This window comes from Oryzias latipes, chromosome 4, assembly GCF_053564925.1.
Source record: "Oryzias latipes strain Hd-rR chromosome 4, Olatipes_Hd-rR_3.1".
NCBI lineage: Eukaryota > Metazoa > Chordata > Actinopteri > Beloniformes > Adrianichthyidae > Oryzias > Oryzias latipes.
The window spans coordinates 12760897-12773538 of NC_136240.1; the positions used below are offsets into that span (position 1 = coordinate 12760897).

Genomic DNA, 12642 nt, shown 5'->3' on the forward strand with positions numbered 1-12642 from the left:
TCCCTTTCGGACTGCTGACAGATACTTTCGTGTATCCCGTCAGAATAAACCATGAGAGGTCTCCCATTCGGACCGTGGCTACTTCTGACTCTCACATGGACCTTGAGCGCAGCGGGTGAGTCCTCTGTAGGCTTGCTGATACTGTTCCTAGCACGAGTACGATCGATGAGCCTGTGTTTTGAGAGGCAGGCCGTGACTATTCGATGAGTCTGTGTAGTCAGGTTACAAAGTCGCAGAAGGACTCGGGAGGGTTGCCGGCTAAATTTTTTTTATGCTTTCTTTTTTTGTGTCGCTGTCACGTTGTTACAGACACCAACATCACCTGTCTCATCATGGAAACCTGCATCTTACCCTGCAGTTTTCAGAGAGGAGACGGTCCGATAGTGCACTGGATTAAGGATAACGAGGGCAACCCCTTTCTTTCATATTACAAAGCGAACCCTCAGTTCAGGAATGTCAAGGGCAGAGGTTCCTTGTTCTCGGATCAGGTCTCTAAAGGTAATGCCTCACTACGGTTGTCCTGGGTGCAGCTTCACGATCAGGGAAGATACACCTGCTACGTTACAACCCGTAAGAATGAGCGATACACTTATGTCAACGTCAACGTGCAAGGTAGGAGCGGTGAGTGACTTATGTGACCGTTTAGCGAAAATGCGGCTCTAAATTCTAGTTTGTCTCGCAGCGGCTCCGGTCCTCGACAGTTCGGAGGGGATCAGCCGGGAACGCGAACCGGTTCGGTCGACGGAGCCCACTACGGCCAGCAGGACTTTGAACGCCGCGACCACCCCCCGGTGGTCCACGCAGCCGTTTCACAACAAGGGCGGCTACCACGGTCCAACAACAGAGAACGTCGGCGCGGACCGTGACCGCACAGCGGCGACTCGCGAACGAGACGATGGGGCGACGAAAGAGGCTGAAGGTGAGAGGGGCCGACGGTCACTGTCGAGAGGGAACGCTTGGCCCGCCAAGCAAACAGGTTGCGCTGAGCTCAGGATTCGTTTCTCGCAGCGGCTCAGGTCCTCGAAGTCCGCATGGAGGAGGTGGACGACACTGTCGTCTGCTGCTCGAAAGGGATCTACCCGAAACCCGAGCTACCCTGGTCCACCGAGCCTCCGTCCGGTGGGGCTCTGAACGCCACGACCGCCGTCTGGCGGACCTCGCTGCTGCTCTACGACATCCGCAGCTCCCTGTTACTGTCGCACGAGGACGCTGTCATGGTTTACAGCTGCGTCGTAACCTCTGGCAAGCACAGCAAGAAAGCAACTTTGATGGTGGAAGGTGTGCGAAGCAAGTGGTTCATTTGTTTAGTTTCTTTTTTTTTTGCACCTACTGTTGGACTTCAGATTATGCACGAACGGCAGAGGCGTCACTATCCTCAATCTGTTCTCGCTTTCACGGCTTATTTCTTTTCGTTTTCCTCAGGCAGACTCCAAAAGCTTCTGACGATCTATGTCCTGATCCCCGTCGGTGTCGCGGCTCTCGCAATTTGCCTGGCTCTCGGGATATGGAGCATGCTAGGGAGAACCAGGAGATGCGCTCCTGCCTGACCGTGGGACTCTCGGCGACGGACCTTTCCAATCTGCCTGCTCATGCATTGTTCCAACCTCACAGGCTTACTTTTGCTACGTGAACCCTTGTGTGTGTTCGTTTGATTGCCGTAACAATAAAGACCCTAGAGTCCACCTCTGAAAGATGTCTCTGTTTTGTTTTCGTTATTATCCTTTTCAGTGCTGAAAAAGTGTGGTTAGGACAAAAACTATATAAAGGACAAGAAAATGCTATGAGGCACTTTGCACAATGTGGCTACGCCTAGCAGGGCCCCAGAGATTCTGCTTGAGGTCACTCGGGTCCTCCGAGCGCGAACCTGACGCGCCAATCGCTTCAGACGGTGCAGACAAGGAAAAGAGACACAGGGCAAACGTCTGACATGATTTTATTTTGTATCTCATCACACGTGATCACACTGAGATGCTGCATCGGGCATTACAGCCGTCGAAGCGGAGCACAGGTCAGAGTCTGTGCTCTCGTCAACCGAGGGAGTGTGGAAGCGTAAGCACAAGCTTTCGGTCTTCGTCCGCTTCGCCCCGTCGTCAGCACGCCCACGATGCGAGTAGACGCTCACAAGCCTGACGTCTCGGTTTCCACTCGATGAGGAGGCCTCCCCCGAGCGAGGCACTTCAACGTGGTCGGCCAGCTCTTCCAAATAGGTCATCATGCGAGAGCTCTGTGCGCCGTGCGAGCGGAGAGTCTTCGAGGGCCCTGGTCGCCGGGACTCCATAGGCCCTGCCTGAAGGGAGATAGAAGACAGAGGAGTGCAACGGAAAGGTTAAAGGGGTTGAGTCTTCTTCGTCTGCCTCCAACGGTGTGAGCTTGTCGCCCCTCTGCCATTTATAAAAGACACCGGGTAACCCGACTTTGCGACCTGCCTTCGGGGAATTCTGCGTGACGTGTCGGAACGGTCTTCGGGTGTGATCGAGTGGTGCAAAGTGGAATAGTGTTTGCCTCAATCAACGAACGTCTGCTGCTGCTTCACCGGGCTCTGCGAGCGTCCCTTCGGACGAAAGTGAAGCAGACGGCGAACGACAACGGTCGAAAGGTCCTTCTGCGTCTCCCGCAGCAGACTCCGCGACCCCAACCCTACTCGATCGGGCCTCGGCCATCTGAGCAGCTAAACCATGACAGGGCTCCCATTCTTACCGTGGCTACTTCTGACTGTCGCGCGGACCCAGAGCGTGGCGGGTGAGTGCTCTGTAAGCTTGCTGACATTGTTCCGAGTACGAGCGCGATCGTCATAACCCAAAGAGTCAGCGCAACGCGGCTGGAGCAAAGCGAAAACAGGGGATGGCGAATTCCACACTACGGGTTGAGATGCAGTATCGTGACGTTGACTAAAAGTTCTTTTTTTTTTTGTTCACCGCTCACACAAAAAGTCAACGAGGAGGTGGTGTACTACGACATCTATTACGACCCAGACTACGCCTTCAATTACAGTTATGAGGGGATCAATCCGGAACCCGATCTGACCCGGCCAACGGAGCGTCCTCCATCCAGCTGGACATTGGACGACACCCAGGCCACTCACGAAAGAGACAATGATGCGACGAGGGATGCTGAAGGTGAGAGGGGCCGGCGGTCCCTTTCGAGGGGGCCGCTTGGGCCTCGAAGAAAACAGGTTGAGCTGAGCTCTGTCTTCGTTTCAAAGCAGCTCCGGTCACCGAAGTCCTCCTGGAGCAGGTGGGCGACACCGCCGTGTGCAGTTCGGTGGGGATCTACCCGGAACCCGAGCTGACCTGGTCCACCGAGCCTCCGTCGGGCAGGACTCTGAGCGCCACGACCGCCGTCTGGCGGACCTCGCAGCTGCTCTACGACATCCGCAGCTCCTTGTTACTGTCGCCCGAGGACGCAGGCTTGGTTTACGTCTGCACCGTAGTCTCTGGCAAAGGCAGCAAGAAAGCGACCGTGAAAGTTAAGCGAGGCGAGTGGTGTTTTTTTTTTAAAAAAAAAAAACAACAATATTTTAATTTGGTTTTTGGACCCATTTGTTGACTGTTTCTATCCCCCGCTCTCTTTCAGTCTTCTCAGGAGGACTGTTTGTCATGATATCCATCGGTGTCGCGGCTCTGACTGTTTGCACGGCTCTCTGGATCTGGAGAACGCGAGGTGGAAACAGGAGACAAGCTCCAGCCTGGGCGTAGTCTTATTCGCGATGTGTCTTTCTGCCAGTGCGCCATAGGGCGATGCAAACCCATGACTGTGTTCATTTGATCATTGTGACAATAAAGACCCTCGTGTAGACTCTGAATGATGTCTGTATTTTGTTTGCTTCATTTTTTTTTAATTTTCATTTTCTGTGCTAAGAAGAGTTAGATCAGAAAAGGTTATGTTTAGAAAAAATAAATGTAAAAGCGGAGAGGTATACTCTGGTAGCCCTCCAGGCGCTTTCCGCGTTGCTGCAACGCAGTGTGACGTTCTACGCTTATCGGAGCTGCAGAGTTTTACCGTGAGACCGCACAAGAAAAAAAAAAGAAAGAACACTCAAAGCAAAGCGTCTTACTTTGATTTTTATTTCATCACACATAATTACACAGATCCCACGGATGTAGAAGCGGTGCACCAGACAGTCTGCGGTCGCATCGAACTAATGTCCCAAACGAGAGCCCTAGTTTTGTCCACCGTGACTCCAATGCGTTCTGTCCGAAGGTTGGCTGAAGACAGGAGTGCAACGGAGAGGTCGAAGAGGTCGAGTCGGGTTCGTCTTCTTCGTCCGCCCCCACCGCTCGAGCTAGCCACTCCTCGACCTTTTCTACATCCACACCGTGTACGCGGCGCTTCCCTCTCCATCGCTTTCGTCTTGCGAGAGCCGCCGCTGAGACGCCTTGCGCTCGTCCTTGCCATCGGTGCAGAGGCGACCGGGTCCCTCTCCGAACCCTCCTGCGAGCAAATCTGCTCCAGGCTCTCTGTTCTCTGCGGGTTCTGGGTCCTCTGTGAGCTGCGGGTGCTCGGCGTGAGACCCCGCGCGCTCCGCGCTCCTCTTTCTCTGCGGGTCGCTCGCTTCCGAGCTGCCCGGCGAACAGCTCAGTTTAACCGGCGTGATCGGCTTTGGTTTTGCCGGCGACGTCACAATTCGACCGTCGGTCTCTCGCCTTTCGCCGCGAGACCTCACGGTTTGGCACCGCCTGCCCAGGTCCGTCGACTTCAGAGAGCTCCTGGCCTCGCGCTCCCTGCGCGAACTGAGGCCTGCGGTCGATTTGTCCGAAAGGTCGGCCCCTTCGGATTCCCAACCGCTGCCTTCAGACGCGGACCCTCGACTCTCCGAACTGGAGGAGCGCGAACGAGCGATCCGAGCGCCGGACCTTTTCGAACCTCGACCGTCGACCTCTCTGCCTTTCTCGCCAGAGAAACGCAGCGGTTTCCCGGAGGCTGATTTTTGCAGCCCTCCCTCTGGGCGTCTTACGTCTTTGCGGCCGCTGGAGTAAGTCTTGGAGTGGTCTTCGGTGTCTTTGCGTTGTCGCTGCGTGAGCGCGGTTTCGAGCCCCAGCCTCTTTTCCCGCTCGACCGAGGGTCTCGACTTCGACCCTCTGCCTTTCGGCCTCGTGGAGACTCGCATCGCCCATGGGCCTTCCGTCTCCGAGCTGTCCGAGCTGAGTGCGCGCTTGTAGCCCCGCCGGTCGCTTTTGCACGAGGGCGAGGACGGCTGCGACCCGCAATACGGACGGCCGACCCCGTCCTCGTTCCTCCTGGCCTTGGAGCCCGCTTCCTCGCCAGCTCTTTGTCTGTACGCGCTACTGGGCGAGGGCGAGGAAGGTCGCGACACGCAGTACGGACGGTCAACTCCGTCCTCGCGTCTCTTGGCCCTGGCGACGTTGTCCTCTCCCGCCTCGATGTCTTCTTCGCTGGACGACGATGCGTCGTCTATGAAACTGTCGCTGCGATCGTAGTCGTCTGAGCTTTTGTCGCAATCCGAAGAGCTCTCCGTGTCCCTGTCGCTCAAATACTCCGGCTCTTCCTCGCTTTCGGAGCTGAGAGGTTCCAGGCCGTTGTCTTCCTCGGCTTCGCTCAGTAAAAAACTGTTTCTCTGGCGGCGCCCGACCTTTCTCCTCTTGGTCGCCGGAGACCGCGAGGCTCGGACGCTCTCGGCCCAGGGGGACAACCGACGTCGAGCTCTGCCGACGGTCTGGCGGCAGCTCCTCTCGGGCTTCTTGACTGGCGGCGGCGGGGAGAGGTGCCTTCGGGGAACCCGCCTGGACGCCGCCTTGCGCTGGAGTGCCGCGAAGGACCGGGCCACCTTGTCGCTCCACCTCTGCGTGGATTGGGACTCCAAGCATTGGATCAACGCTCGGCTCAGGCGATCCTTGATGCCGCGCCTGCGGAGCTCGTTGACCGTGCCCTGGTTGTACGCCACCCATTCTCTCAAGAGTTCCCTGTTCGCCTCGCCGAGGAGAGCGCTGTCCAGGTTCAGGAGCTTGCACACGGCCTCTCTCTGGTACCCCAAGGAGTCGTGCAACCAAGGGTAGCTCAGGAGCAACACGGACAAGTTTTTCATCCATGTCGAAACCGGGACGGGCTCTGGGATGGGGTTGAAAAGCTCCGAGCGGTCGTTCGGGGGCTGTCTACATCCCTCGCCTGGCTCGACCGGCTCTCCGCAAGCGGGATTTCTGCCGCCCATGTCACCGTCAAAGCGGGCTGCGTTGATCCCCAGTTTCTTGAGCTTGTTGCAGTAAACTTTGAGCTTCAGGAACGCCACTTTGGCGGCCGCGTTCACCTCCTTGGCGTGGGCTTGCGCTTCCTTGTCTTCCTTGTTGCACTGGTCGCGTTTGCACATGGTGTACCAGTCTTTCTGGATCTTGTTCACTTCCCAGGGCTCTCTGTCCACCATTTCGGCGCAGGCTTTCGCTCGGCGGGCCGTCTCGGGATCGGCGTCTTTCCGGTTTTGGCTGTAACAGCGCAACTGCCGAGCGAGCGAACTGCACTCCTTCCTGATCAGCTCCATGACCGAGGCAGCGAACCTATCCCGCTCGCTTTTTCTGAACGTAGCGTCCGAGGCGTACCTGCTAAGGAACTCGCAGTACCTCTGCAGCTTCCCAAGTGGACTGTGCAGCAGCTCGGCCACGGCGAATGCGCCGGGGATCTTGGCGTTCATGAACGTGATGGCGAGTTCAGCGATTTCGATCATCCTGGAGTCCGCCAACTTGCTCTCCACGTGTCTGGGTATGCGGTCGCACCACCCGTTCGGATCGACGCGCTTGGTGAACGCAGACAGCGCCCATTGGTTGATTTCTTGGAACGTGAGCTGCCCCGACAGATACGTCTCCCGGGCCATCTCCTGGAGCGTCTCGTTCCAGCAGCTCGCGAGCTCTCCGTTGCCTTTCACGCAGCTGCGTTTCAAGAGCCTGTAGAACCGAAGCGTGGTGGACACGTACAGCGTGGGCAAGTGTCTCTGCTCCGCTCTCACGGCCACCGTCGGCACCAGGTTGCTTCGCCTCCCATCTGACGCTTTCCCTCCTGACCTGAAGTACACCATGCGGGGTTCGCTGGCTTTGTACGTGAAACGACTCAGGTCGCATTTCACTGCGTCCTCCCCGAAACAGTCAACGCCGGTGTCCCCCTCGTTCTTCCTGTCGCTCGAGGACTCCCATGCGTGGCTAACCTCTGGCGCGCAGCACATCGGCTCCACATCTTCCAGGTGAGAGGCCAACGCAGCCTGGCTGCTCTGATCCCTGCCGGGGGACCCGGGTGTGTTCGATATCAGCAGTTGACAAGGCTGAATCTGCTGGAAGGACGGACAGAGCGCCTCCACGTGCGTGGGCATCTCCAGCGACATGTCCCAAAAGTCGAACGCGTGGCCCGCGACCTTCCTCAGCAGCTTCAGGCTGTCCAGGGTCGGGGCGAACAGGACCTCTTGCACGAAGTAAGACCCCTTGCTTTCGCCGTCGTTTCCGGGGATGTCTGTCATGTAGGTCCCGACCATGGACCTCGCGGGGTCGTAACGCAGCAGGTTCTCCTTCGTCGAGTGCTGCGTCACCACGGGCACCACCGTCCGATCCTTTCCCCTCAGCTCCTCGGCGGGGAGGTAGTACGCCGTGTAATTTCCGCACGTCAGCAACACTTGCTTGAGGCCGGCTCTGTCCGAGGTGACGATGGATCCGAAGTCGCTGCCTCCCAGAAGGTCCACCAGGTCCATAAGGGCGAGCAGGAGAGATCGAGAGGGACGCTGGGGTATCCTACCAGAGTCCGCTATGACCGCGTCTCTGATCATCTTGTTCAGAACCCTCGGCCTGTAACGCAGGTGCTCTTCGTTGCTCAGGCGCCGTTCCTTTTGGGTCATCATGCTTACCACTGCATCGAAAACGCCACGTGGGTGCGAGCACGTGAAGACCTCGTCGTGGTCCACAGTATCGAAGTACCACGGAGGGCTGCTGGAAACGACGAAGGTTTGATTTGTAGACGCGGCCGCCTCAGTCGCCGATACCGTAGCCATTTCGAAAGCAAGACCTGTTGAATGCGCGTACGGACAAAGTGGAAACAGCAGCAACAGCTCTCCTAATCCACTCTGGTGAATTCAGCCTAAGTCCTGCGAGATCCTTGCGCTCTCTCTAGCTCTTAGAGGGGATGTTCGAAGGCCACTTATATCCTCCCAGTTGGGGTTTCCCACCTCCTCGATGCTTTGAACAGCCCAACCCTGATCCTTGCGCTCTCTCTAGCTCTTAGAGGGGAGGTTCGAAGGCCACTTATATCCTCCCAGTTGGGGTTTCCCACCTCCTCGATGCTTTGAACAGCCCAACCCTGAGGCTCGGAGGGATAGGGCGGAGAAATCTGCTCACCACCACTGCACACAGGCCCAACCCTGAGGCTCGGAGGGATAGGGCGGAGAAATCTGCTCACCACCACTGCACACAGGCCCAACCCTTAGGCTAGGAGGGATAGGGTGGAGAAATCTGCTCACCACCACTGCACACACACTCGCAAGCAACTTGCACGGAGGCCAGTCATGAGACAAACAATCCGACTGCTCTTTGCAGTGTCCGCCGGCCTTTCACAGTGTCCGACCGTCGCGCAGGGAGTCCGACCGCTGCTCAGAACATCCGACCGCCGCTCAGTGACTCTGACCGCCGTTCAGTGACTCCGACCGTCGCTCAGTGACTCCGACCGATAGTCAGAGTACGACCGCCGATCCCTGTGTACACTGAATTCGGGGAGTCCCAGTGACACGGAGCCTACAGAGAGAGCCTTTGTGCACGGACAGTGATGAAAATGAAATATCACAGTCACCTAGGTTGAATTCAAAGTCACCTAGGCTTGCTTGTAGCTTTGTTGTTTGTTTGGTTTTCTCCTCATACAGCTTTTTATTTACCCCCCTCTGTGCTCAAAGAGAAAATCGTCGGGCTTTGCGATTTGAGGAGCAGAGCTCAGCATGGATGAGGAAATTAGAATTTTGATCAAAGGTGTTCTGGGGCACTTCGTTGGACGACGCCAAGACTTTGAAGTCGAAAGGCCGCGTTGTCGGGAAGCTGTAAATGCTATGACGAGAGCTGTGTGTGAAGTGCTGGAGGTTCACAGACCGAAATACACAGGTGAGCAGCACAAACAGATCTGTTTTTTCAGAGTTATCTGTACGCTCAGCGTGATCTCTCGTTGTCCGGTGTCCCACTTTAGAGATGGTTTCAGATCTAGGTGATTCATTTCCCGATGCCGCGATGGTCAACGTCGCGAAAAGCCTTTTCGAGGACGGGATCATCAACTGGGGCCGTGTGGTCAGTCTGATATGTTTGGGGGCCGCGGTGTGCCAACGTCAGGACAGGTTCAGTGGCAGCCCTGGCTCCCTCCTGGCTGACGCAGTGTCAGAAGCGATCGCCTCGTACTTGCTCACAGAGCACAGAGGCTGGCTGGAAGAGATGTGTTGGGTGAGTGGCCTGTACTCTAGGGGGTTGAACTTCACGCTATCGCTGTTATGAAACAATTTGTCTTCATGTTTTGCTTTTTTTTTTTTCTGTTCCTCTTTCTGTTCTTTTTTTAACGCTTTCTTCATGACCAGGATGACTTCGCTGACTTTTTCCCTTCACCTGAAGCCACGAAGTGCCATGACCTTGTAGGACCGGCACTTGGACTCTTTGTTTTTGCGGTCGGAACTGCACTCTTGTGCACGTACCTTGGGATGTGACCCGGTGGTTTTTTTTGACAGCCTCCAGAGGCTTTGCCCTCAGAGTGCTTTCAAGTCTGGAGGACAAGTGTCAGACACTGAAACAACCGGTGTGGACGAGAGGACACTTCTTAGACACGCACTTTAAGGCATTGGGAACGAGGAGACGTTCCTCAGAAGCCCGTTTGATCCTTTTATTGTTTTTCTTTTGCTTCCGCATGGAGAAGTACTACAAAGACCCAGTGCGACCAGTGATCGGGCAAGGTACCTACGGAGTTGTCTACAGGGTGCGAGATGTGAGAAACGGCCAAGAATATGCCCTCAAATGTCACAAGCAGGCAGACGTTATAGAGGACGCGACTGTGAGAGAGTTGTCCTGCCTGACAGCGCTGAAAGGTCATCCCAACATAATACAGCTCCTGGACTGTTTCATGGACGAGGATCGGGTGGCGATGCTCATGCCTCACGTGCCCTTCGAGCTGACCAAAGCTATTCACCGCCAGCCACCGGCTCCGCTCAGCTTCGTGGCCAGCTTCTCGCTTCAGACGGCGAATGCCCTGGAGCACATGCACGGACTGAACATCTTACACAGGGACCTGGTTCCGAGTAACGTGCTTCTCGAGGAAGATCTGACGGTGAAGGTGGGCGACATGGGCCTAGCCAGACAGTACTCCAGACGCATGAGCCTTTGCGTGGTGACGGAGCCCTACAGGGCTCCGGAGTTGTTTGTCCGCGGGAACGCCGCGGAGTACACGTGCGCCATAGACATGTGGAGTTTGGGAGCTATGATACTGGACGCAAAGGAAGGCGCCGTGGTGTTCGCTGCAACGCCTGGGTCCAGCACTCTGAGAAAAGTCATGGCACTGGCGGCCTCGGATCCCGACGGGGGAGCGGAGGAATCGACGCCCGCCAGGCAGGAACTGATACCCAACACTATGAAGTGTGAGCACACCAAACGCATCGCCTTCCGCCTAATCGCTCTCAGGCACGACAAGAGGCTTACGGCTCGCCAGCTGTTGGACGATGAGGAATGGAAGCGTTTGTCCCACATGACAGACGGAGAAAAGGCTGAGGTCTTGCAACAATGCGTCACGGGTGTCATGTAAAAATACACAGTTCAAGAGGCTTTGCAATGTCTGAGTTTATCAATTTTCAATAAAAAAAATGAGCCAATGACCACAGACTCTATGTATCGTACAGGTGTAAATTTTGTTTATTATTTTGAATACGTTTGACCATAATAGCAGATGTATCATTCAGCACCACTGGCCCGCTCTGGGAGCACGCTTACACGTTTGTAGCGATGGAGATGAAAAGGGATGTAGCACTCAACGTGGAACACCACTTGGCGTAGTTTGTTTCGTAACTGCGCGAGGGCCCTCGGGTCTTTTGAGGGCTTCGGGCTCAACTCAGCTTCCGCTCTTCTTCTCAGAGCGCGGCGAAAACAACAGTGGCAACCGCTGCGACGAGAGACAGGGCTAGAGGTTTGGCTCCATTTCTCTGACTAGGCCATCTATCCAGTTCCTCCTGAGCCTTTCTCACGGTTTCCTTCAACTTGCTGAGCACTGCAAACAGAAGACAGCGAACACTGGTTGGGAGAGAAGCGCTTTGCGATAGGCGGGTAGCTAAAATGCACACATACATACATACAGTCTGTCGTGTTGTGGAGTTTTCCGAAAGTCATCACGGGCTCCATTGGAACCAGGTCAGGCATGAGAATCTCAGGCCGACGAACGCCGTCCGAGCAAGAAGGCTCGTTGCTGTGATGTAAAACACAAGAGTCCACTGATGTCAACAGCACGAACACGAACAGGGTCAGATGCAGCATCGAAGTGGTAGTCATTGTGTCTTCAAGAGAAAAAAAAAACCCACAAAGAACAGTTTTCTTACTGCAGTGCGCAAACACAACTCACGCCTGAAGAGGTTGCCTCTGTCAGCTCTCCACTCTTGCCTTTTATACTTGCAGAAGAAAACACTCGCTGTGCAGATTCTAATCCCCCCTGCCCAAAAAAAAAAAAAAAAAAGTCCCTGGCCAAATCCCAACCACAAGCCCGAAAGAGAGGCCGCGACCGGTCAGCTCGCGTAAACCCAGCACGCCCCTCGCTCACAGGCAGGAGAGATCACGTAACAGGGTGATTCAGGGGAGAGGAACGCAGAGCATGGCGTCAGAGTCTGCCTGCCTCGGTCGGCCTCTCATGGCGGAGGACGGATTCTCAGAGTGGAAATCGGTGTGAGAGAGCTGAGGTCGGAGCCAGCGTTTCTCAGTCCCTCCCCTACATCTCGGTTTGGTAGCGTAAGATGCCATCTGACTCAGTGATGTGTGGTCGGACTCCCTAAGGGTCGGTCGGACAGAGTGAATGACTGTCGGACTCACTGAGCGCCGGTCGGACAGAGTCAATTGCGGTCAGACAGAGTGAATAGAAAAGGTCGGGCTGTCTGGACGCTGACCTGGCGAGGTGAAAAGCTGGCCCCATCTCTCGTCTGCAGCTTTGGAACTAGGAAATTTTAGCGGCTGTGTTCTCTGTGTTCTATGACACAGCTCCTACGTAGAAAGGATTTAGTTGGGGATTTTTTATTCTTTTTTTTTTCTTTCCTTCATATCCAACATCGACATCACAGCCCTTACCAACAAAATGGTTGGATTTATCTACAATTCCAATAAGCTGCTCCCCGCTCTGGCCCCATCAGAGCCCCGAGCCGCTCTGAACACCCAACAGCTCTCACAGAGCCGGACATCCTCTCGCTTCATCAACCATCACGGATCCCCCACGTCTGCCCTTACCAACAAAATGAGCAAATCGGGCTGCTACAGAGACAGCGGCATGCCGCAGCAGAAACCTGACTGTCTGAACATTTCCGCCAATTACAAGACTAAATTGTGCTGGTTCTTCGCGAAGAACGGCGTCTGCAAGTACGGAGGGAAATGTCGGTACGCCCATGGCTACGGAGACCTGCGGAGCCTGCAGCTCAAAATGAACCTTTGCCACCATTTCTATAAGGGGCGC

The 12642-nt window shown here is 55.5% G+C and overlaps 2 protein-coding genes across 2 annotated transcripts; both read left to right on the forward strand.

Annotated features, from left to right (window-relative positions):
* The first annotated feature begins 2213 nt into the window (after positions 1-2213).
* Positions 2214-3802, forward strand: LOC144991993 (uncharacterized). The gene is made up of 4 exons (XM_078946460.1): positions 2214-2280; positions 2745-3116; positions 3206-3475; positions 3574-3802. Exons 1-4 carry the CDS (start codon positions 2214-2216, stop codon positions 3693-3695), a joined length of 831 nt encoding a protein of 276 aa, XP_078802586.1. The 3' UTR covers positions 3696-3802.
* Positions 3803-7515: 3713 nt separating this feature from the next.
* LOC144992018 (cyclin-dependent kinase 2 homolog) lies at positions 7516-11744 on the forward strand. The gene has a single exon (XM_078946531.1). The coding sequence runs from the start codon at positions 9856-9858 to the stop codon at positions 10741-10743; it is 888 nt and encodes a 295-aa protein (XP_078802657.1). The 5' UTR covers positions 7516-9855; the 3' UTR covers positions 10744-11744.
* The last annotated feature ends 898 nt before the right edge of the window (positions 11745-12642 follow it).

What these genes read in the sequence shown, in the direction of transcription:
- LOC144992018 (XM_078946531.1), top strand. Translation starts at nt 9,856, where the DNA reads ATGGAGAAGTACTACAAAGACCCAGTGCGACCAGTGATCGGGCAAGGT.
- LOC144991993 (XM_078946460.1), top strand. Translation starts at nt 2,214, where the DNA reads ATGCGAGAGCTCTGTGCGCCGTGCGAGCGGAGAGTCTTCGAGGGCCCT. An exon ending in TGGTCGCCGGGACTCCATAG is followed by an intron (nt 2,281 to 2,744) that starts GCCCTGCCTGAA and finishes GTGGCGGGTGAG; the next exon opens with TGCTCTGTAAGCTTGCTGAC. An exon ending in GACCGTGAAAGTTAAGCGAG is followed by an intron (nt 3,476 to 3,573) that starts GCGAGTGGTGTT and finishes GCTCTCTTTCAG; the next exon opens with TCTTCTCAGGAGGACTGTTT.